The following is a 22,640-nucleotide window of genomic DNA, read 5'->3' as shown; positions in this document are numbered from 1 at the left end:
GTGTCTGGGTCAGGAGAAGCCACTGCAAGCCCGGCGTGGTTGGGGAAATAGAGCCCGGGGGACAGAGCTTAAAAGTTCACTCTCTTCTCCTCCCGTCAGCTGGGAAGGACAGCATTTCACCTGGCGGCTGCACACGGGCAGCTGGAGGCTCTGGACTTCCTGGTGGGCTCTGGCTGTGACCACAGTGTCAAAGACAAGGTACTGTGACCGCAGGTCCCAGGTGCTGGGCTCCAGAGGGGTGGGCGCTAGCAGCTCGTCTGGGCCTACTTCTGCCTCTAACCTGCTGGAGGGGCAGGAGCCCAAAGACCAGAGTGTGTCCGATGTCCATCCAGCAGGCGTTTCTTGGGCACACTCTCTGGGCCAACTCTGCTACAGGTGAGGGGCACAGAGATGCCCGAGACAGTTTCTTACTCAAGGAACACAGTGCCACAGTCCTAGTAAAGAGCTATGATCTAATATGGGGAGTCAGGATGGCAAATCGGATTGGTTGGCAGTGCTGCCCGGGATGGGTATGAGCGGACTGTGATTCCATTGGGAACATCTGTTGTTGGGGGTGTGGGAAGAGTTAGAGGGATGGTAGCCACCCTCCTGTGGTCATTTGCTTTCTTTGTGGTTTAGTAAGCTACAGTGTTGCTACTTCATCACTGTCATGTTGCTACTGTTATGAATCGTCATGTAAATATCTGATATGCAGGATGGATTTTCATTGTTACACATTGAACATCATTAAAGCACAGTGATTAATCACAAAAACAATATGTAATTATATGTGTGTTTTCCGACGGTCTTAGGCGACCCCTGTGAAAGGGTCATTCGACCCCCAAAGGGGTCGAAACCCACAGGTTGAGAACCGCTGCATTAGGCAAATATGTTGCAGCAGATTCTAAACAATGCTTCTAACAAAGAAATGAACTCCATTTTTAATCCTCTGATTAACGTGCTTGGTCAGAATAGGAGTCCTGTTTCTATGCTAGGGGCCAGAGAGCTCACAGACAAATATATCGCAGGGTTTTAGAACTGGAAGGCATCTTCATCGGGGGCCAGTTCAACCTTCTCACTTCATAGATGTGGAAACTGAGAGCCAGGGAGGGGACTGCTTTAGCCTGGGTCACACAGCGAGGCCAAGGCCAAGCTGGGTTTGGAGCTGGCATCCTGATGCCTAGCTCTGTGCTTCCTCCTCTCACTGGGCTGCGCCCTGGGGCACTGAGCCCTCAGGTCTGCACTGCATTCATCTGTCTGCAGTGGGGTCCTGAGACTCCGATTAGGCTGCTTTCCTTCATTTTGGAAACATGGCTGGAAATGGCTGTGTTCTGTGCCCGGCACTGAGCCAGGAAGCAGGATTACAGAGAGGGCGAAAGGACAGCCCCTGCCAGGACACATTACTCAGGAGGCAAGAAGATTGCACTCAGGGCCCGGGAGAGCAAGAGCACCAAAACCAGAGAACGAGAAAAGCCCAGCTTTTTAAAATATATATATATTTTTGTTGATTTCAGAGAGGAAGGGAGAGGGAGAGAGAGATAGAAACACAATGATGAGACAGATGTTTCATCATTGATTGGCTGCCTCCTGCACACCCCTATTAGGGATCAGTCCGCAACCCAGGGCATATGCCCTGACCAGAAATAGAACCGTGACCTCCTGGTTCATAGGTCAGTACTCAACCACTGAGCTATGCTGGCCCGACTAGCCCAGCTTTGATGAACTTGCTCAGAAGCCTGCTATCAGAAATTCTAGAAAGAAGCATTTAAAATTGCACACCCCTGTGAAGTCTTGAATGCTCAGACGAGGAATATGTTCATTTTGTATTTCATCTGGGGAGGGCAGCAGAGAGAGCTTTTCAAGGCTCTGGGCTACTGAAGGTCTGACTCCTGCTATCCCACCTGTCAGACAACACAATGACATAACGGTGACAACACACGTTATGCCACAGGTGCTGTGATGGTAGAGAGGCTTTGAGCATCCAGAGGAAGTGATTAATTCCACTGGGTACACAGAGGTGGGGAGGTTGGGCATCCCCGCTGCAGAGGGCAGAGGTCACTGGGCCCCAGGCCACGCCTCTATCGCCTGGCTCTCCTGCCCCTGAGCCCCCTGTCCTGCCCAGACAGAATTCAAGTGCCCTTTTAGGGGTCCCTGCCACCTGCGGCTTCAAAGGGCAGGATGTGGATATTTATAGCCCAGAAGGAAGAAGAAAGCCCTGCCCTGCTAGCTGGGGGCACATGTCAGTGCGTTTGCATTTCTTTGATCACGGAGACTTCACGCTATGGCCACATTCCCAGCCTGATCCTTGTTGCTGTGGAGAGCTGACTAGGCCGCTAAATGCACATTTGCAGAGAGGTGGGAGAGAAGCAGAACAAAGCTGTTGGGATTTTTAAAACTTGTTTTTTTGTTTATTAATATGATATAACTGTCATCATAAAAGAAATGTAAATGTTTCACCTTTGATCCCATAAGATAGTTATAGCTGTTTTATGTACCTGTGGATCTACGATGGGGGCGCGGGGCATGTTTTTAACTCTTTTAAGTACTGCTTTGGCTTTGGTATATGTTCACATCCTCCTCGGGCCCTTTAAAGATCTGTGCTAAGTGGGAATGTCCACCCCTCATGAAGGCAGTGAGACAGGCCAGCGCGAGGAAGGAGCCTGAGTGAGGAGGCCCCTCTGACTGGTTCAGCGAGAGGTGTCCCGGGGGCCTTTGGGGTGTGAGGAAAGGCCAAGGCTGCATCTTCCCTTCTGGAGCTTCTGTGGTCCCTCAGGGGACCTTGCCCTGGTCTTCCATCTGTGGTTCCTCTTTAGGGACATACTTATCTCTGGCTGCTCCTCTTTGCTGGGGCCCTGCACCCTCCTTCCAGCTGTCCTTCGTAGTGAGATCCCTTTAAGGATAACCCCAAGCAGGCTGCCCTCGTGGGACTTCTAATACAAAGAACATGTGCCTTCTGCCCCACCGCATGGAGCCTCTGGGTTCTGTCACGGTCACCGTTGGACTTCTCACATGTGAGGCGACTGCCAGGCCTCTGGCTCTCAAGTGCCAGGAGGCAAATGTGAAGCTCCCATCACATTATTTACTCATTGGACAAATGTCTATTGAGAGTCTGCCGTGTGCCTGGGCCCTATTCTAGGCGCTCGGGGGAACCAGAGAACAAAATGAACAGAACTCCCCACCCTGGGGTGCTGATGCTCTGCCAATAGAGCCAGACAATAAGCCACGAGCATGGGATACAAGGAAACCCTAAAGGTCTGAGAAGGCCGGCGGTGCTACGGAGAAGAAGGAAATGTCGAGCAGGATGAGGGGATCGGGAGGACAGGGGTGGGGTTCCAGTTTTAAATGTGCGGTCAGGGTGGGCCACAGTATTCCATGAGAAGCTAATAATGTCTTGGGAAAAGGCAAGGCGCAGTGGCTGGGGTCCTGGCCTTGAGCAGAAGGAGGGTGGGTGGTCTGCAGTCCCCAGGGAGGAGCCAGTTTTAGACAGGAGCATGGAAAGTAGGGATTTTTTTTTTTTTTTTAAGTATGTGTCTGCCTTGAATTGTCCAAAAAAGAGACCAGGACTTGGCCCTTGGAAGTGCCCTGGTTATAGTCTTTGGCACAGTTCTCAGGAGCAGGATGGCTTTGGCCCGGCATTCAGGGCCGCAGCGTGTCATGGACTTGCTCTGTGACCCTGGAGATGTCACCTCCCCTCTCTGGACCTCGGTTTCCATGTCTATAAAACAAGGGGTGGCTCTCGCAGGCCCTCAGAGCCTGGAAGGCGTGTGATTCTACCGGCCGGTTCTTGCAGGAGGGGAACACGGCTCTGCACCTGGCCGCTGGCCGGGGCCACCTGGCTGTGTTGCAGCAACTCGTGGACATCGGGCTGGACTTGGAGGAGAGGAATGTGGTGAGTTGCCACCTGGATGATGCAGAAATGGGTGACACTCACCCTCTGTCTTCAAGGAACCCACAGCCCGTGGTTTTCCCCGATAGAGGCCCTAAAGCTGGCAGCTGAGGATCTGTTCTTGACCCAGCAGCCCGCCAGGAAAAGCTAAGCCGGGGCACAAAACTCCAGGCTTATTGGGGCACCAGGCAGGAGGGGTTACCAGGAGTCATGCACAGGGTGTGTGCTCACAGAAGGGAGGAGTCTCATAACCAGGATGGGCAGGGGCGGCTTCCTGGAAGAGGAGGGAATGGACAGAGAGCGGGGTGAGGCTGCTTGGAGGGCAGGAGAGCCTGAGCAGAGGGGTGGCGGAGGGGGTGAATGGACCACCTGTCCCTCAGAGTGAGACAGTCAGGGGCGGGGATTAGGGAACCGCAGATAATGGGGCCATTGTCCTGGGAGCAGGGCAGTGGAGAGCTCCGAGCCCTGGAGCCTGGCAGGAGGGTGTCCTCTGGTCTCAGGTCCTGGCCTCAGCTTCCTGTCCTCCCCAAACCTCTCCCGTCTCCCGTGTGTTTCAGGAAGGTCTGACTGCCCTGCACGCCGCTGCTGAAGGGACCCACCCCGACTGTGTGCAGCTCCTCCTGGCGGCGGGGAGCAGCGTGAATGCCCTCACTCAGGTAGCCAGGCCTCCCCACAACGGACGGCGGACTTTTATTTTATTATTTTAAAAATATATTTTATTGATTTTTTACAGAGAGGAAGGGAGAGGGATAGAGAGTTAGAAGCATCGATGAGAGAGAAACATTGATCAGCTGCCTCTTGCACACCCCCTCCTGGGGATGTGCCCACAACCAAGGTACATGCCCTTGACCGGAATCGAACCTGGGACCCCTCAGTCCGCAGGCCGACGCTCTATCCACTGAGCAAAACCGGTCAGGGCTGACAGCGGACTTTTAAATAGCTCTATTCCTTTATCTTACACATAACCAAGTAATTATTTTGTTGGATTGCATGTCTGAGGTTTTGGTGAATCCTCACCCAAGGATATTTTTTCCATTTTTATTTATTTAAAATATTTTTATTGATTTCAGAGAGGAAAGGAGAGGGAGAGAGAGATAGAAACATCCATGATGAGGGAGAATCATTGATCGGCTTCCTATTGCATGTCCAGCACTGGGAATCGAGCCCACAACTCGGGCATATGCCCTGGCTGGGAATCAAACCGTGACCTCTGGTTCCTAAGTCAACACTCAACCACTGAACGATGCCGGCTGGGCCCACTGATTTTTAGAGAGAGTGGAAGAGAGGGGGAAAAAACATCAATATGAGAGAGATACATCAATTGGTTGCCTTGGCTTGAGGTTTCTGGGACAGCTGCCCTGGGCTGCTGAGCTGTAACCGCGTCAGCAGTAACAGCCACAATGATTCCAGAACATTGTGTGCCCGGAGGCTATGAGGCAGCAGGCCCAGGTGCTGGTCTTGGCTTCTCCACTGCTGAGCTGTTGTGATCTGAGCAAGTTATTTAACCTCTCTGAGCCTCTTTCCCCAACTAGGAAATGGGGAGGCAACCAATCAATGTGTCTCTCTCACATAGATGTTTCTCTTTCTGTCCCTCCCCCTCCCTTCTACTCTCTCTGAAATCAATGGGAAAAATATCCCCGGGTGAGGATTAGTAACAAAAAAGAAAATAAATAGCAAAATGGCAAATGTAAAAATATCCATGTTAAACCACTCTAAGTATGAATAATGTTTTATAAGCCACGAAACACTTAATGTACGGAGCTCCCTTAGAAGGGACCCACTGGCCTAGGGGTATGGGGGAGGAGGGGACACCAAGGCGCAGAGAGGGAAAGTAGCTGCCTCAGGGCTCCCAGTGTGTCCTCGGGTGCTGCTCTTTGGTCAGCAAGGCCCTTTCCCTGTGCCCAGCACAGCGCTCAGTGCTGGGAGGGCTCTGTAACAGGAAAAGCATAGGCATTGAGAGACTGGGAGCTGATAATGGTCATGGTGAGGGTGGAGCTGCCCACTCCTCTGGGCCTTGTGCTCCAGCCTTGGCTTGAGGTTTCTGGCAGAGGCCACATTCCATCTAGAAATTCTCACCCCTTGAGTGTTTTGCAGCAGGGTCCGAGGGGGCCGGGGGTGGGGGGGTGGCAACCCATGTGATTGTATTTCCCCCTGGGAGACGGGCTACTTCCCACCCACCCTGTGCACGCAGGCAGGACTTTGAGAGGGTGACCAACTCGTCCTGGTTTGCCCCCATATTGGCAAACTGGGACATCTGCTTGGTCACCCACTGGGGCCTGGAGGTATCTGTGTGAGATCCTTGTTGGGCCAGGAGAGGGCTCTGCTGAAGGAGCGCACTTAGAAAGCTGATGCAGGATGAAGCCCTCGCTCTGGCCCTGCCAGGTCCTGCTGGGACACCCTCAGACCAGATCCCGCTGGGCAATGTGTGCCGGGTGGGGTGTGCCCTGTACTGGCAAATCTTATTCATCCCCTTCTTTGAAAACCATCTCCTCAGAGTCTATACGCTGTGTGTCTTTACCGGCTAAGGAACGGTGTGGCCTTTGGCCTGTGTTCCGGAGTTGTGACAGGAGGCCAGGAAAGCCTGAGGTCATAGTGAGCTCCTTTTACTGTCACCAGGCCTGGGCACGTCATTGATTTCTCCAGCCTCAGAGTTGAAAGGGGAGAATAATCCCGAAGGGGTAGGCGGGGAGGGGTTATGAGAAAACATGGAATAGCGAATCCCTCAGTGCTTTGTGAACCTGCTATGAAGGGTCCGTAGGGCATTGCATTGATTTCTGTTTTCCTCTAGAAAGAGCAGAGCTGCCTCCATTACGCAGCTCTCAGTGGCTCTGAGGACGTGGCCCGGGCCCTCATCCACTCAGGCGGCTGCACCAACGTGGCTGACCATGTAAGTGCGGGGGCCTGGACTGAAGGGGGCCCCCATGACCCCAAAGTCTTCCATGACCCATTGATCGGGGTTAGGATGGGGGCCAACTGGCAGCGTGTAGGAGAGTCAAAGAGGGCTCAGCGGGACAGGACTAGAAACCAAGCTCGCATTCCTTCCAAGCGCAGTATCTCCTCGAGTTTATCCACTGAGTCTTAGGAATGATCTTATTACAGATTTACCTCTCGGTTGTTCACATGTTTCCTGTTATGTTGTGGCACATGCAGTGTACCATAGGCAACAGTATAACCTTGTGGTTAAGGCTTGGACTTTGGTGTCAGACAACCTGGCTTTGAGGCCTGGCTCTGCCACTCAAACTGAATGGCCTTGGGCAAGCAGCTCTGACCTCCCCGGGCCTCTGTTTCCATATCGGTAAGTACTATTATTATTCCCATTACACAAACGAGGAACTATCTATTGTTTAAATTAGAAAGAGGTCATTTCATATAGCTGAAATCAGTACTCCATTTAAAATTATTGTAGCCTGGCTGGTGTGGCTCAGAGGTTGAGCACCAACCTATGGACCAGGAGTTCATGGTTCAATTCTGGTCAGGGCACAGGCCTGGGTTTCGGGCTTCATCCTCCCTGGGGATGTGCAGAAGGCAGCCAATCAATGAACTCTCTCATCATCGATGTTTCTATCTCTTTCTCCGTCTCCCTTCCTCTCTGAAATACAGTGGGGCCTTGACTTACTCGTGTCCCGACTAACGAGTTTTTCAAGATACGAGCCGTCTCTAGGCTGATTTTTTGCTTTGAGTTGCGAGCTAAAATTCGGGTTACAAGCCAGCTTCAGATACCCCAGCGCTAGTTGGTGCAGCAAACGTACAGTGAACGCCGCAACATCAGCCCAGCATCATGTGTCTCACTCGTTCACTTTTTGATTTGACATACGAGTAATTTGAGTTATGAGCTCCGTCACGGAACGAATTAAACTCGTAAGTCAAGGCCCCACTGTACATAAAAATATGTTTAAAAATATAAAATTATTGTAAAAATAGTATAACACAATTCATTAGAATAGAGAGAAAAGGGGCATCCTTAATCCTGACACCCTAGTCAAGCAATAACTTTTCTCTATTCCCTTTCAGTTTCTCCTCATATGAGTAGCACCTCCAGAATAAATCCAGGCTAAGGCAGACTTCTGCCAGGAGGGTGCTTATTCGTTTTTCCCCATCGAGACACCAGAATCGACTCCAGTCCAGTGGAGTCCCCCGAGCCCAGGTGCCCAGTGTTGCTGCAGTTTTCCTGGTAGACATTTTTTAGGTGTTGACCATGACAGGTGTGGTCCAGTATCCACATCACATTTAACAATCCTCAACTGTTGGACATTTAAGTTGGTGCTGACTTTGCAACTATAAAGAATGATTTCATGAACATCTTTATGGCATAACTTTTTATTGCTTTTGCATTATATATGAGTTCTCCAAGCAGGATTCCAGGTCAGGTAGTAAAAACATTTTTATGATTCTTTTTTAAAATCCCACAAAAAGGCTTATTAATGATAGTAACAGAACAAATTTCAAACCAAGCAGCAATCACTCCTTCAAACAAACAAACAAACAAACAAACAAGTCCTCATTTTCAGATGGATACGGTGTGGATTCCATAATAGCATTTACAATATTATTACTATTGTTCTTCAGGGCGTGGATTGACGTTGCTCTCGACACATGTGCTTGGGACATGAACAATTCTATGTCTTAACGCCCACACCGGTTTCATCAGCCTCTTCCTTTTCACTCTCCTCTTGACAGTTGGAGTCTGTGTTTTCTTGAATGTCTGAGACAGCTTCGCCTTGAACTTTGAATTTCTCAGCTGCTAGCAGGACTTGCTGAGATAAATCCTCAATCTTGGCTTCCCCCAAAACTACATAGGTATCTGAAGCTGGGCTCTTGTAGACCTCTGGTTTTGTGATGACAAAGAGGATATTCTTAGATTTCTGGATAATGACCCTTATAACCTCTGTCACCTCTTAAAGGCCCAGTTTGGACCCAGCCTTTCACGCCTTCTTTTCACTCTGGCTCTGTTTTGCTTTACCGACTGGTTCTTCATCGATTTCAGCGGCCGCAGGCAGGCTTGTTGTGTGGTTTGCCTGTGTGGAATCTTGTTCCTCGAGCTCTGGTCCTGATTCATACTGTCAAATTCTGTTCCACACCTTGCCTCAGCCTGGGGCGGCGGCAACTCCTGCTCTGTACCAAGATCTTATGATTTGGTGCAAGTTGTTAAATCGCTTTCCCAAAACGTCATACCACATAGCTTCCAGTCATTTAAGAGTGACCTTTCACCCATATTAGATATTCTTCTATTAATTTTATAGTTAAGTGATTCCTTGTTATTGTTTTAGATTACTATTGACTCTGAACCATTAATCATTTTTCTAGTTTATAAGTTCTTTTGTTGTGAGTTATTTCTTTAGATCCTTTTATAACCCAATGTTACTTTGTTGTTCAAATGTTTCAGCTTTGACCATTGGGAGCCCTTTCAGTTGGCTTCTGTGTCCCTTGATATTGCCTCCTCATTCTAAGTGTGTTTGGTTCTCTTAATAGACTTTATTTTTAGAGCAGTTTTAGGTTCACAGCAAAATGGAGCAGAAGGTAGAGATTTCTCATATGCTCCCTGCCCCTACACATTCATAGCCTTCCTTATTATCAACACCACCCACCAGAGAGCTACATTTATTACAATTACTTGAGTGTTTTTGTCTTCTATATGATTTTTAAAATTAATTTTAGTAGTGTTTTGGGTGGGGGAGGAAGGGTAATAATGATTTTAACCTGTCTAGATTAAAACAACCAGATTGCCTACAAATAATGATATCATTAATATTTTTTAAAATATATTTTATTGATTTCAGAGAAGAAGGCAGAGGGAAAGAGAGATAGAAACATCAATGAGAATCATCGATTGCCCTGATCAGGAATTGAACCACGACTTCTGGTTCATAGGTTGACGCTCAACCACTGAGCCCCACTGGCTGGGAAAATCTTTTCTAATATTTATAAACCGTTTTTCCCCTGTCCTAAACTAGTGATGGCAACAGTGGGCATTCTTGTTGTTGCATGTGTGTGTGTTCTGTCTCATAACTTTTTTAAACTCAATATGTGAGGGTATATTTCCACAATCAGTATAGATCTATACTACCAATTTTACTGGCTTTGTACTATTGCACAGTATGTGTGTGACCTAGAGAAGGAGATACAGTGGCAGTATCTTCACTTTGTCATGCAGTCAGGGGTCACAGGGGACCACAGGGAAGGGAGTCTCCTAGCCTTGAGCAAGGCCTTGGATAAGTGCTGGACTTGGAGTGAGATCTCTGTTCCAGTCACATCCAGCTCTCTCTTTCATTGATATCACACATAAATAGGTACCAGGCATCTACTGAGGTGCTAAGGGTTGAAAGTTCAATGACACAAGGTATCTATTAGCTATGTGTCCTTTGGCAAGTTGCATACGTTCTCTGAACCTCAGTGTTTCCATTTGTAAGATGAAAATACCAATAAAAGTACCATCCTTATATACTCTCTAGGTTCATGTGTGGGTTACATGGGATATGAGAGAACACTAAGGTGTTGTTGCTAGAAGGGACCTTGGCAAACATCACTTGCCAGGTGAAGAGTAGCAGAGAAGGAAAATGACTTGCCCAAAGCCACCATGTGAGGTCCTGGCATAGAAAAGTCTCCAACTTGGGTCTTCAGGTCCCCACCCACCTTGAGGTTCAGTGTTTGGACCCCAGGGATTCAGGCTATGGGACTGTAAATGCCTCAGGCCACCCATCAAACCCAGAAGCACTATCAATGCTCCTCCCTACTCTCATCCCCCAGCACCCACCTCCTGCTCGGCAGTCCTGGGAGGGACCCTTCAATTGATTTGTGTCTCCCTCACCCCAGCAGGGAGCCTCTCCAATGCATCTCGCTGTGAGGCACAACTTCCCCACCCTGGTTCGGCTCCTCATCGATGCTGGCAGTGACCTGGACGCCACCGACAATGTAAGTAGCTACAGGATCCACTTGGTTCCCACAGAGCCTCTGGGCACCCTCCCAGGCTGGCTGGGCTCGGCTGCAGTCTACCAGATGGCCCAAAGCTATTAATCGTTTTATAGCTTGATTTGTTGACGGTAGTGGTAGCATCATTTTTATTAACCATTCCCCTATTATTTTGAACATTTTGGTTGTTTTCAAGTTTTCCTACATTCAACCTTTTCCTTTCATTGACTCCCCCGCACTCCCTCCCCACCCCCACAGGGAGAATCCCGGGGCAGGGGTGACTGGGGCAGTCTTGTGTAATTACAAGAGGCCTCCAAGTCCTGAAGTTGAATCAGTCAGGAGCCCTTTTAAACCCCTGTTCCCTCAATCCACTTCCTAACCATGTATTCCTCAGTGCCAGCACACACACACACACACACACACACACACACACACACCACTAGGGAAAGAAAGCAATTTGGCAGGAGATAGTGTATACCATTAAAATTGTGACTATTTTTACATCTGAGAATTGAGCTTCAAGAAATATATTAAGAGCTCATGCACAAAGATATTCATTGCAGCATTATCAATCTTCAGTGTGAAAATGGGCCAAATACTTAATAATAGAGAAGTGGTTAAATTACAGTATTGACATGGACTATTGTGGAGCTATCAAAAATGGTGGGTGCCGTGACTGGTGTGACTCAGTTGCTTGGAGCATTGTCCCATACACTGAAAGGTTGTGGGTTTGACTCCCAGTCAGGGCACATACCTAAGTTGCGGGTTCATTTCCCGGTCAGGGCACATATAAGAGGCAGCTGATGAATGTTTCTCTCTCATATCTCTCTCTCTCTCTCTCTTCCTCTCTCTAAAATCAACAAACATATCCTTGGGTGAAGATTTTAAAAATGGGTGTTTATTAGAGTTGATAATATGTGTAAAGTGTTATGTTAGGTATAAAAATAGGTGCAAATTGTATGCATATTCAGAATGGTCTCAAATATGTAAAACCAACAAACTAAGAACATTCTGCATTTTAAAAAAAAGACTAGAGAAATATCATTACAGAGGTTGACTTAGGTGGGCTAGTGAGTAGTATTTTTTTGTTTTTACCAACTTTTCTCTGGTATGATGCTTACGATTAAACCCAGCTTACTCTTCCTCGTAACTTCGTAGAGAAACTTTGTTAAAGCCCAATTGGGAGTGCACCCACCTTGGTCCTATCCTGGCTTTAAGCACAGGCCACTTCTACAAGCTCTTCCATTTCCCTGTCCCTTGATTTCTCTTCCAGAGGCAGCAGACGCCCCTCCACCTTGCTGCGGAGCACGCCTGGCAGGACATAGCGGAGATGCTCCTGGTTGCGGGGGTTAACTTAAACCTGAGGGATAAGGTACCTCTGCTCACAGCCAGCCTCCCTTTCAAGCTTCCATGGCCACCTGCTTTCAGAGTGTCAGGGCCTCCCCTCCTTTACAGACCACCTCGAATGCAGCTTCCTCCAGGAAGCCTTCCTGCTCCATTTTCTTTCCCCGCCTCCTCTGAGGGCCCTCAGCACTCGGCCCTCCCCATTCCTGTTCTCTAGGCCTAGGATGTGGTTGCCCTCTGTTTTCACGGCCTCATCAGACTCTGAGCACCTTGAGTCACTGGTGGGGAGGGGGGAGCTTTTCAGCACATCATGCCTGTGGGGTGACTACGTCCTCAGTGGCTGGAGGTCTGAGAAGAGTGAAGACCTAGTATGAGGCTTGTGAGGGGAAGGTTATTTGCAAAAGGCCTTTGGGATGGGGTGGGGAGGATTGAGCAGGACCAGGCTCTGAGGCTGGGCCTAGGAGGGGCTCCCTGCTTTGAGCTGGGCCTTGGGGCAGCTGCCCAAACTCGGAGAGGAGCTTCCCATCCGTGGGGGTGGTTGAGGCCAGCGCGGATTGGGAGGCCTGGATCACAGGGCTGGGAGCATGTGGGGAAGTGGGAAAACTTGACTCAGGGAGCCCAAGTCCCTTCTCTGGGCTCTGGTTTCATCTGAGAAACGGGCTGGTAACAGCTGTTTCCCAGGTGGTGTAGAAGTGTCATGCAGGCTGCATTTCATAAGCACTAAGGCTTGTTAAGTTCTAGAGAGCACAGGAGGCGGTGGCTGGAATTATCGTTATTGCTTATTCTACCTGTGACTTTCCACCTCCCTCCTCATGACCAGAAAGCCTTCCTACTCTCCAGTGTAGATGGCTGGAAACCACTTCCTTTGGGCGGCCGGGTTTGTAGTCCCGGCTAGAGATCACCCTACACCCCTCCTGTAGACACTCCGGCTTCCCTCCTCGCTTCTGCTTGCAGCAAGGGAAAACCGCCCTGGCCGTGGCCGCCCGCAGCAACCACATCAGCCTGGTGGACATGATCATAAAAGCTGACCGCTTCTACCAGCGGGAGAAGGTACTGGGGCCCTGCGCCAAGGGAGCCACCTGGGCTCCAGGTGGAGTCGGCTTTGACCAGTTCAGGGTCCCCTCAGTTTCCAAGGCGGCAATAATCGCTGCCTTGTCTACCAGCAGGGCTGTTTGTGGGGGTGTGAGTTGGGGAGCGTCCACACCAGTGTGGAGAGACTACAGGCTGCCGCTGTGGCTCCTGGCAGGTGGACGAATAGATGCATGCGTGAGTGTGTGGGTACAGAGATGGCTGGTTGGTCCTGGATCAGTGCCATCTCCGGGTGATTGCAATTACTGCTTGGGGGGGGGGGGTGTATTCAGGCAACTTCCTCAGCCCAGGAGGAAGGTGTGCTGGGAGCGATTAGTGACGTCTGCTGGGGAACTGGGAAAGAAGGGTGGCTGATGTGAGGCCGGGCATTTGCTGTTCTAGTTGTCAGCAAGTGGGGGTGGGCAGGGGTTTCTGGTGTCTTTGAGGGTGGTTTATATACACAGGAAATGATTTCTTACATTTACTTCAGTTTTAAAAAGTAATACTAAATTTATTATAACTTTAAAAAACTAATTTTCTGTAAATTTCAAATTTATCTTATAAATCTCATTATTCTAGTTAGACATCCTAGTAAATTTGAACAGTCACTTTCAAAGAAGCCTTTTGAATAGTGTTTGGTCCCATGTATAAATTTAGTCAATTATTGTAAACATTTTAAAGTGAATAGATACATTTAATATAATAGATTTTCTTTTCAAGTACTTCAAATGCTTCCTCCATGTAAAAATTATCCGAGTAAACCCAATAAATTAAACCTATAAATAAAGTGAATTTCATTCAAATATCACTCCAATATTGTTTACAAACTTAGTAAACTTCTCTACACCTCTCAAATAAAAAAAAAATCACTATTCCAAATCAGTTGGTGGATAACCAATTTCAATAGGAATCATGAGATACTCCTTTTCACTGACATGCAGGAGTCTCATAAACATTACAACAGACGACCCCTACATGTAACCCCAGGATATTAATATGAAGGGTTTGACGAAATGATTTATGTGCTTAATGCTCAGCCACATCACTCTTTAAAGCTCTCAACACTAGGGCAGAGGTGCAGTTAGAATCACGAATTCCTCCCTCCTCTCTCCAGGCCAATTCAATCAGAATCTCTGGCCTGGGGATGAAGCATAGTAGTTCTTAAAGCTCCCAGATGGTCCCGGTGCAGAGATGCAGCGGAGAACACTGCTCCCTGCTCTAAGAAACGGTGTCTTACCACCAGGGTGAGAGCCAAGCTCCCATGTCCTCCCCTCACAGGCGACTGTCCAGACACTGCTGACCAGGAGGTGACATGCAGACACCAGGGTGACTTTTCTCACCGTGAGCTTCTCAACAACCGGAACTCTGTATCCGCTTCCTTTAGAGGGGCTTACAGAGGCCTTAGTTTATGCTATTACGTAATTCTTTTGTAACCTCTCATTTTATCACTTGCTTTGCATAGAAAGACTTCTGTAACCTTACCCTTCACTGCTTATTGGCATGTGGCAAGTCCAGTGCCTTGTTTAGTTTTAGCCACAACTGCTGAGTCCCTCTACTGTCACCTGTACCACATAAAAACAGAGAAGAGAGGAATTGGGAAGCCTTCCTGAAAGAGGTGGCATTTGGGTGGTCTTTTGACTGTGGCAATGGGCTTGAGGGACAGGGAGGTGAGGAAAGGACTTCTGGATGGAGGAACAGTGTGAGCAGCTTGGGTCCCAGAGGCCAAAGCAAGGCATAGAGGCAGAAACCAGAGCCGTAGACAGTAAGGCCCAGGTTGGTAATGACACCATCTCCCAGTTCCCAGTCCAGGATCACGAGGGAGAGCCTGGCAGGGATTTCCCCCCCAGAAACCCCTGTTGCACTTTTGGGATCTGCCCCACAGGACCACCTCTCACTCAGGGACCCCAGTGGCCTCTCTGGGAAGAGTTTGACCTTTAAGCAGGACCATCGGCAGGAAACGCAGCAGCTCCGCTCTGTGCTGTGGCGACTGGCCTCCAGGTACCTGCGGCCCCACGAGTGGAAGAAGCTCGCGTATTGCTGGGAGTTCACTGAGGCCCACGTCCATGCCATCGAGCAACAGTGGACAGGTACCCCTCGCCTCGGCTCCCCAGAGCAATCAGCAAGTGGAGGGGTAGGGGCACTGGAGGTATCTTCTGTTTTCTGTGCTTCTGGGGAAAAAGCCTGTGCAACCCACAGCCCAGCCACATGAAGCTGCGTGCCATTTCCAGCACACCGCGTGTTTTCTTCACGCATCAGGCCTTTGCACCGGCATGCCCTCTGCTTCTCCCTCCCCGTTGTCCTGTCAACTTCACATTCTTCATGAATCAGCCGGAGCTGGTACTTACCGTTCATACAGGAAACGAAAGGCACTTCCAGGAAAAAGAAGAGGAGCTGCTGTGACCACTGTTACTTAACATATATTTGAACATGTTGGCCCTGGCACTAAGGCATGAAACAGAATTAGAAATGAGTGCAAATACTGGAAAGGAAGAGAGAGATTTATTAAGTTCAGATGCTGTGATTATATGCACAGGAAATCCAGAGGAATCAGCAGAAAACTCTTAGAATAAAATGATTCAGTGAGCCCGGCCAGCAGGGCCCAGTGGTTGAGCATTGACCTGTGCACCAAGAGGTGGCCGGTTCGATTCCTGGTCAGAGCACATGCCCAGGTTTCAGGCTTGATCCCCCCAGCAGGAGGCAGCCAATTGATGGTGATGTTTCTCTCTGATTGATGTTTCTGTCTCTCTGTCCCTTTCCTTCCTTCTCTCTCTAAAAAATCAATTAAAACATTAAAAAATTAATTCAGCCCTGGACAGTTTGGCTTGGTGGTTAGAGCAGTGGCCCACAGACCGAAGGTGCTCAGTCAAGGGCACGTACCTGGGTTGCAGGCCCGATCCTGGCCCGGGTTGGGGTGTGTGCAGGAGGCAACCAATTGATGTCTCTCTCTCACATCACGCTTTCTCTCTCTTCTCCCTCCCTCCCTTTCACTCTCTCTAAGAATCCATGAAAAAAATATCTTCGGGTGAGGATTAACAACAACAACAAAATTTAATTTCATGAAATGGCTAAATATATGATAAAATATGCAAACACCAGAGTATTCCTATGTACCATCAATAAGTGGGCCAAATAAATAGAGGCATTTTAAAAAATATATTACTTTAAAAATATATATTTTATTGATTTTTTACAGAGAGGAAGGGAGAGGGATAGAGAGTGAGAAACATCGATGAGAGAGAAACATCGATCAACTGCCTCCTGCACAACCCCTACTGGGGATGTGCCCGCAACCAAGGTACACGCCCTTGACCAGAATCGAACCTGGGACCCTTGAGTCCACAGGCCGACGCTCTATCCACTGAGCCAAACCAGTTAGGGCAAGATATTACTTTTATAATAATGTGTTTTTATAAAAAGAAATATGAATGACATATTAATAAAACAATAAAATTTAGTTTAGCCATAAAAGAAGACTTGGGTAAATGGAATGACATTTTATATTCCTGGCTGGAAATAATATCTTATAGATATTGATTTTTCCCAAATTAGATTAAAACTTTGATCTAGTTTTAATCAAATGAATATAGGAAGTTTTTGAAGTTTGACTGAAAGAATAAACAGGGAACATATAAATGAATATTCTGGGGGGGAAAGTGAAGAGGATCTAACCCAACCAGACTCAATCATTTATAAAGTTAAAATAACATAGACACCTGACACAAAAATATGCAAACCAATTAGTGGACTAGAGCGGGGTATCCAGAAGTAAACTTTATTACCGACAAGAGCTTTCACAGATGATAGAGGGGCACTGAGGGGCAAAGGCTAGTGAACAAAGGGGTCGGATGAAAGTGCCGCACCAAGGGCAGCACCGGGAGGACGTGCCTGCTGAGGTCCCACAGGGGGCAGGGCAGACACAGCGAAAGGACTGACCTCGACCAACGGCCGTGCCCGCCATCGCCCTGCCTGGGAGAGCAGACCTAGTCACAGAGTTTAAAACAAGTTAATCCCACCACCGGCACCGAAGAGTGCGAACACTTATTTTCCGAACATGGTTGCACCTTGGAATCACCTGGGAAGCGTTAACACCACTCAGTGCCTGGGCTGTCCCCAGAACCACGCTTGTTGGGAGCTCTGGGGGAGGGAGGGGAACCTGGGTGTCCGTAGTTCCTAAAGCCTCCCAGGTGTTCCCGATGGGCACTCACAGTCGAGAACCTGGGAAAGAACGTGGCCAGCTCGGCCTCTGACTAAGCCGACGTCTCGCCTGTAGAGGAGGGCCACTAGCATGCAAGGCACAGACTGTCCTGAGCAGCCAGAGGTGAAGCCGACCGCCTTGTGAATCGGGTACCACAGTGAGTGCCAACTCTCTCTTAAGAGTGACACCAACGGCATGCGTGGTGGATGCTCAGGAGAAAGCCTGGGGCTGGGGAGTTCAGGGTCCCCAACACAGAACCTCCACCCGCACCCTATCTGAGGCTGCTCTGCCCTCCCCTCCCCATCTCTGGGCTGAACCCCTTGAGAGCACAGAGGAGGGCCTGGTGTCGGGAGGCAGGACAGGGCAGCATGGGCACGTGCTTAGATCTGGCTCATGCTAAGTGGGCCAGGTGACTCCTTTTCCTTTTCTCTTTCTCCTTCATGGTCCTCAGGCACCAAGAGCTACCAGGAGCATGGCCACCGGATGCTGCTCATCTGGCTGCATGGTGTGACCACGGCGGGTGAGAACCCCAGCAAAGTGCTCTTCGAGGGCCTCGTGGCCATCGGCAGGAGGGACCTGGCTGGTAAGAGCGTCCCCTGCCCTGCTCCTGCTCAGGGCAGCGCCTGGCCCCAGGGTCAGAGCAGCGTGGCCCCCACTGGAATGCGACAGAGCCTTCAAACCACAGTGCCGTGGCGCTGGCTCTGAACCTTCCAGATTCCTGGTCCCGGCTCTGCCTCTTTCTGGAACTCAGGTGGCCCTTGGGCGAATCACAGTGCCTCCTGGCCCTGGGTTCCCCACCTGTGCAAGGAGGGTGTTGTCCCAGGTGATGCCTATGAGCAGTGGTTCTCAACCTTCTGGCCCTTTAAATACAGTTCCTCATGTTGTGACCCAACCATAAAATTATTTTCGTTGCTACTTCATAACTGTAATGTTGCTACTGTTATGAATCGTAATGTAAATATCTGATATGCAGGATGGTCTTAGGTGATCCCTGTGAAAGGGTCGTTCGACCACCAAAGGGGTCGAGACCCACAGGTTGAGAACCGCTGCCTATGAGGTTCACAGCCCCGGAGCCAGGGATGCTACAGTCTCTTCCTCTCCAGCCTTCTATACTTGATCTTCCCCTCCCCCCCACAGTGTGGAATAAAGCTGGAACAGCCTGCAGAGTTTTTGTTTTGTTTTGTTTTTCTTTTACAAACATTAAGACATACGGGCCAGAACTGGCTTAAGATGAGTTGAGCCAGTCAGATCTCAAAATTTCCAATGCCATCCCAACTTTTGAATTCCAGCTATTAAACAAAAAGGATGAAACAAATGGAGCTTGTAATGAAAAAAGAAAAGAAAAAAATAGTCCCAAAATCCTGGCTTGGTACTCAGGGCATCCATGGAACCATCAGGCAGGAGGGATAACAGCTTCTGGCACAACCCCCGTTAGGAACAAGGCCAGCTCTCGATGACAAAGCCTTAAACACTGCGATGTGCACTGGATGGCGCTTTACGGGAAACCACGGGACGGGGTACCAGGCAGTCGCCAATAGTAGTGAAGGCTACGTTAGTCATGTGGCAACAGGAGAAACATGGAGAGCATGTTACTGAGGGGAAGGAAAGCCCCTGGCATGCTGGCCATTGCAGCACTGCCACGGGCAGGGTAGGAAAAGAGTCATCTCAGAGTGGAGGAATTGGGTATAACTTCTTTCTTTTTCCAAAATGTCAAATCTTACTGTTGCTTCTTCTTTTAACACAAATTCTGGCAGCCAGTGAAAACCTGAAACGAGCCCTTAGGCAACATGAGGCAATAGGAGTCTCGTCTTTTGCAGAAAGCATCAGGAGGAAAGTAAACGCTGACCCGGGCACCCCCAGGAGGTGCACAGCCATGTAACCAGAGGGGCTGGACCTTCAGGAGCCTGGGACCTTGGAGTGGGGGCCACGGAACAGAAGACGACCACCACTTAAGGGCTTAAAAAAAGAATCACCATTAACAAACCTCCAGCTGCTTGTACTGAAATGCATCATCATGCAGGGCCAGCAGGCAAATGTTTGCAATTTCTTTCAGTGATTGGTCCAGGGGCTGTCTTGGGTTTTGCAGGTAATCCCTTCCCACAGGTATGGTCCTTCGCATCTCTCAGCTCACTTTCATCCCCGTCATCTCAGAGCCTCACAGGGCGCAAGAGGCGTCTTGTCAGAGAGGACACGGGCTCAGGCTAGCTAAGCAGCCAATCAGGTGGTGAGGTCAGGTGCCAACCCCAGCATTCCCGTCTCTCCAACTGCTGAAGGGCTCCATCCATCACTTACAAAACGGACCACCCTTAACTCATCCACTGGCTTTTAGGAATGCTGTGCTCGCTCCACAGCTGTTTCTGTTCCCAGGTTTATCTGTACGCGTGGACAGTTCCTTGAGGCACACACTCTCATTTTTTTCCTCTCGTAACATTTTTTAAGGTTTTAAAACATTTTTGAAATCATTTTAGACTTACAAAAATGTTGCAGAAACAACACAAAGAATTTCCAAATACTCTTCACAATACAGCTTCCCCAAGTATTAGCATCTTACATAACCAGAGCATAATTTCCCAAACCAGGAAATGAACACTGATACAATACTGTTAGCTTCTCTTCAGACCTTATTCAAATTTAGTCAGTTGAGCCATTTTTCTGCACCAGGATCTCTCCTTGCATTTAGTTGTCATTTTCATTAAAAAAAATTTTTTTTTATTGATTTCAGAGTGGAAGGGAGAGGGAGAAGAGACAGAAACATCAACAATGAGAGAGTATGATTGATCAGCCGCCTCCTGCACGCCCCCTACTGGGGATCGAGCCCACAACCCGGGCATGTGCCCTAACCGGAATCTAACTGGGACCTCCTGGTTCATAGGTTGATGCTCAACCACTGAGCCACACTGGTCAGTTGTCATTCTCATTTTGATAGCCCCAGTATGAAGACTCACCTCTCTGGAGCAGCTCTATTCAACCCAGCTTTCTGCAACGATGGACATCTGTGCGCTACGGTTTATTTGCCACTGGCTGCCTGTGGCTATTGAGCTCTTGCGATGTGGCCAGTGGGCTGAGGAACTGAGTTTTAAATTTTATCTCATTTTAATTATTTGAAGTTTAAATAGGCACCGTGGTAAGTGGCAACCACATTGGACGGCACAGCTGGTCTGGAGTTTCCCTTTTAGGTGACAGGCAAGCAGGTGACTGTGCAGCTCAGCCACACCCACCCGCGTGTGGCTCCAGGGGAATGTGACTGGAAGCTTCACGGCTCACAGCAGGGGGAGAGATCTGTAGGGGAGCCTGGAAGTTGAAGTTCTCCTGCCACGCTTGCTAATTCCAGCTCTTTTGCATGTGGCACAGCTGGTGATGGTCAGTGGGGAGCCCGAATCTTAGAAAAACTCCTCACAAAGTTACCCATTGGGCCCAAGTCCTGGGAAGGAGATAGAACAAAATCTGTTGGAGCTGAACGGGGTTTCAGTGACCACACACGGCGGGTGGGGGTTCACAATGGTACCATCCTCTGAAAGGCACTGTGCCATTACCTCCCAGAGTTACAGGTACATTTCCCTTCGCCCAGCAATCCCACATCTAGGGATTTACCCCACAGAGAACCCTGCAAACCTCATGCTAACACTAGTGCAAACCAATACAGGGGACACTGCCGTGGAGAGGGGAATGTGGGAAATCTATACCACCTGCTGTTCTTTGTACTGTTTTAAAAATTAACTCTATTAATTAAACAAAGAAATCCCACAAACTAAGTTTTGAAAAGAAAGAGGCTTTGAAACCAGCCCATGTTACAGGCAGTAACCTGGTGATGAGAGGAGTGTCTTGTAGAGGCCACACAGCTCACATGGATCAGACCCCGGCATAGCAGGCAGCCTCCGTGCCGTGGCCGCCGTCCTCTGCATGGAAAACCCTCCTCTTCCATCTCCCACTTGGGAAAGGTACTTTGTACCACATGGGACTTACATCATTTATCTGAATGGATTTTGCACAATGAATTTTGTATTTTTTTGAGACAAAAATAGCAAGTTCTTAAAATAAAATTGAAATGTTGAAACGTCTCTCAGATTCAATACCCATTTCTTTTGTTTGGGAGACCTGTGGCAAAACTTCAGATGAGACAAGCTGTTGTGGATCGGTTCTGTGTAACCACAACCGTTCAGCTCACCACCAGCAGTCAATATTGACTGAGTGTCTTCCGAGCCGGGCAGTCTGCTGGGAGCCGGGGAGCTGCACGGAGTAGCCCCCAGTTCCTGCCCTTTGGAAGCTTGTGGTCTGGGCGGCGGGTGGAGGGGCTCAGATACCAGTAATGTAATAGAATGCGGTTGGTGCTTGAATGGGTATATGCAGGGAACTACGGGATTTATTCCTCCTTAGAGAAGGTAAGGGAGGAAGGTGAGAGGCTCACAGAGAAGAGAGAAGTGGGCAAAGCACATTCCAAGCAAAGAGCAGTCTATGCAATGGCACGGAGGCGTGTCTGTCTGCAGAACGGTGTGGCTGGAACACAGGAAGCATGGGAGAGGAGAGAGGTGCTGGAGGGGCAGGAGGCCAAGGGCAGGGTGGAAGGGCTTTTCAGCCTTTGTTGAGATGACTCCAGGGGGCACTGGTAGCCCCGGAGCTCCCTCGTCTGTCAGCCTGTGTCATGATGCCCAATCCATCTTCCTTCCACAACCTTCCTTCTTTTGATCTTTAATAAGCATCTTGCTCTCAATGTTTCATCAGCATCTGCTTTGGCCTAAGGCATGGAGGTGAAGGTGTGGTGATGGGGTCCAAGATGGCTGGGTTTCTAGCTGGGAAATCTGAGGAGCAGTGGTGTTGGGAACCGAGATGATGGGGTTGGGGAGAGCAGGGGCAGGTTTGGGCAGTGGGGACATGGGTGTAGCTTTTGCCAGGAGAGTCAGGGGTGCCTGTAGAAGACTGGCCTAATAGACAGGCCTGGATAAGCATTCAAGGCCAGCACTCAAAATCAGTCAGGGCAGGAAATGGCAGTCGTCAGGGGGAGAGCCAGGGAGGCATGGCTTACAAAGGGAGAATTTGAAGAGAGTGGAGGGCAGCCCTGGTTCATTACTGCACCCGGTGAGGGGTTGCTGCTGACCACGTGTAGACTGGCCCTGCCCACAGGCCCTCCCTGTTTGTTGGGAAGTCAAGACACACTCGGGGAAACTATGGCAGCCTCAAGGAAGACTCAGTGCTAACAGTTAGAAATGGCAAGCCCTGCCTCTATGGCTTACCAACTGCTTCCCTAATTCTCGACTGCTGTCAAAT

The 22,640-nt window shown here is 49.2% G+C and overlaps 1 protein-coding gene and 1 pseudogene across 1 annotated transcript in view; one reads left to right on the top strand and one right to left on the bottom strand.

The window, feature by feature from the left end:
• The window catches only part of ANKDD1A (ankyrin repeat and death domain containing 1A), a 30,342-nt gene extending 10,234 nt beyond the window's left edge, over positions 1-20,108 (top strand). Inside the window, exons 5-14 of the mRNA XM_014535451.1 lie at positions 100-198; positions 3,770-3,868; positions 4,423-4,521; positions 6,654-6,752; positions 10,676-10,774; positions 12,045-12,143; positions 13,070-13,165; positions 15,066-15,270; positions 17,830-17,961; positions 19,196-20,108. Of these exons, the coding sequence (XP_014390937.1) occupies positions 100-198; positions 3,770-3,868; positions 4,423-4,521; positions 6,654-6,752; positions 10,676-10,774; positions 12,045-12,143; positions 13,070-13,165; positions 15,066-15,270; positions 17,830-17,961; positions 19,196-19,257 (1,089 nt within the window). The 3' untranslated portion in view covers positions 19,258-20,108. The remainder of the gene's footprint in view (positions 1-99; positions 199-3,769; positions 3,869-4,422; positions 4,522-6,653; positions 6,753-10,675; positions 10,775-12,044; positions 12,144-13,069; positions 13,166-15,065; positions 15,271-17,829; positions 17,962-19,195) is intronic.
• Positions 7,741-9,077, bottom strand: LOC102259073 (annotated as a pseudogene).
• Positions 20,109-22,640: the final 2,532 nt, after the last annotated feature.

Source organism: Myotis brandtii, unplaced genomic scaffold (assembly GCF_000412655.1).
Source record: "Myotis brandtii unplaced genomic scaffold, ASM41265v1 scaffold144, whole genome shotgun sequence".
Classification (NCBI taxonomy): Eukaryota; Metazoa; Chordata; class Mammalia; order Chiroptera; family Vespertilionidae; genus Myotis; species Myotis brandtii.
The sequence above is the reverse complement of the archived record's forward strand: the minus strand, read 5'-3'. Positions and strand labels throughout refer to the sequence as shown.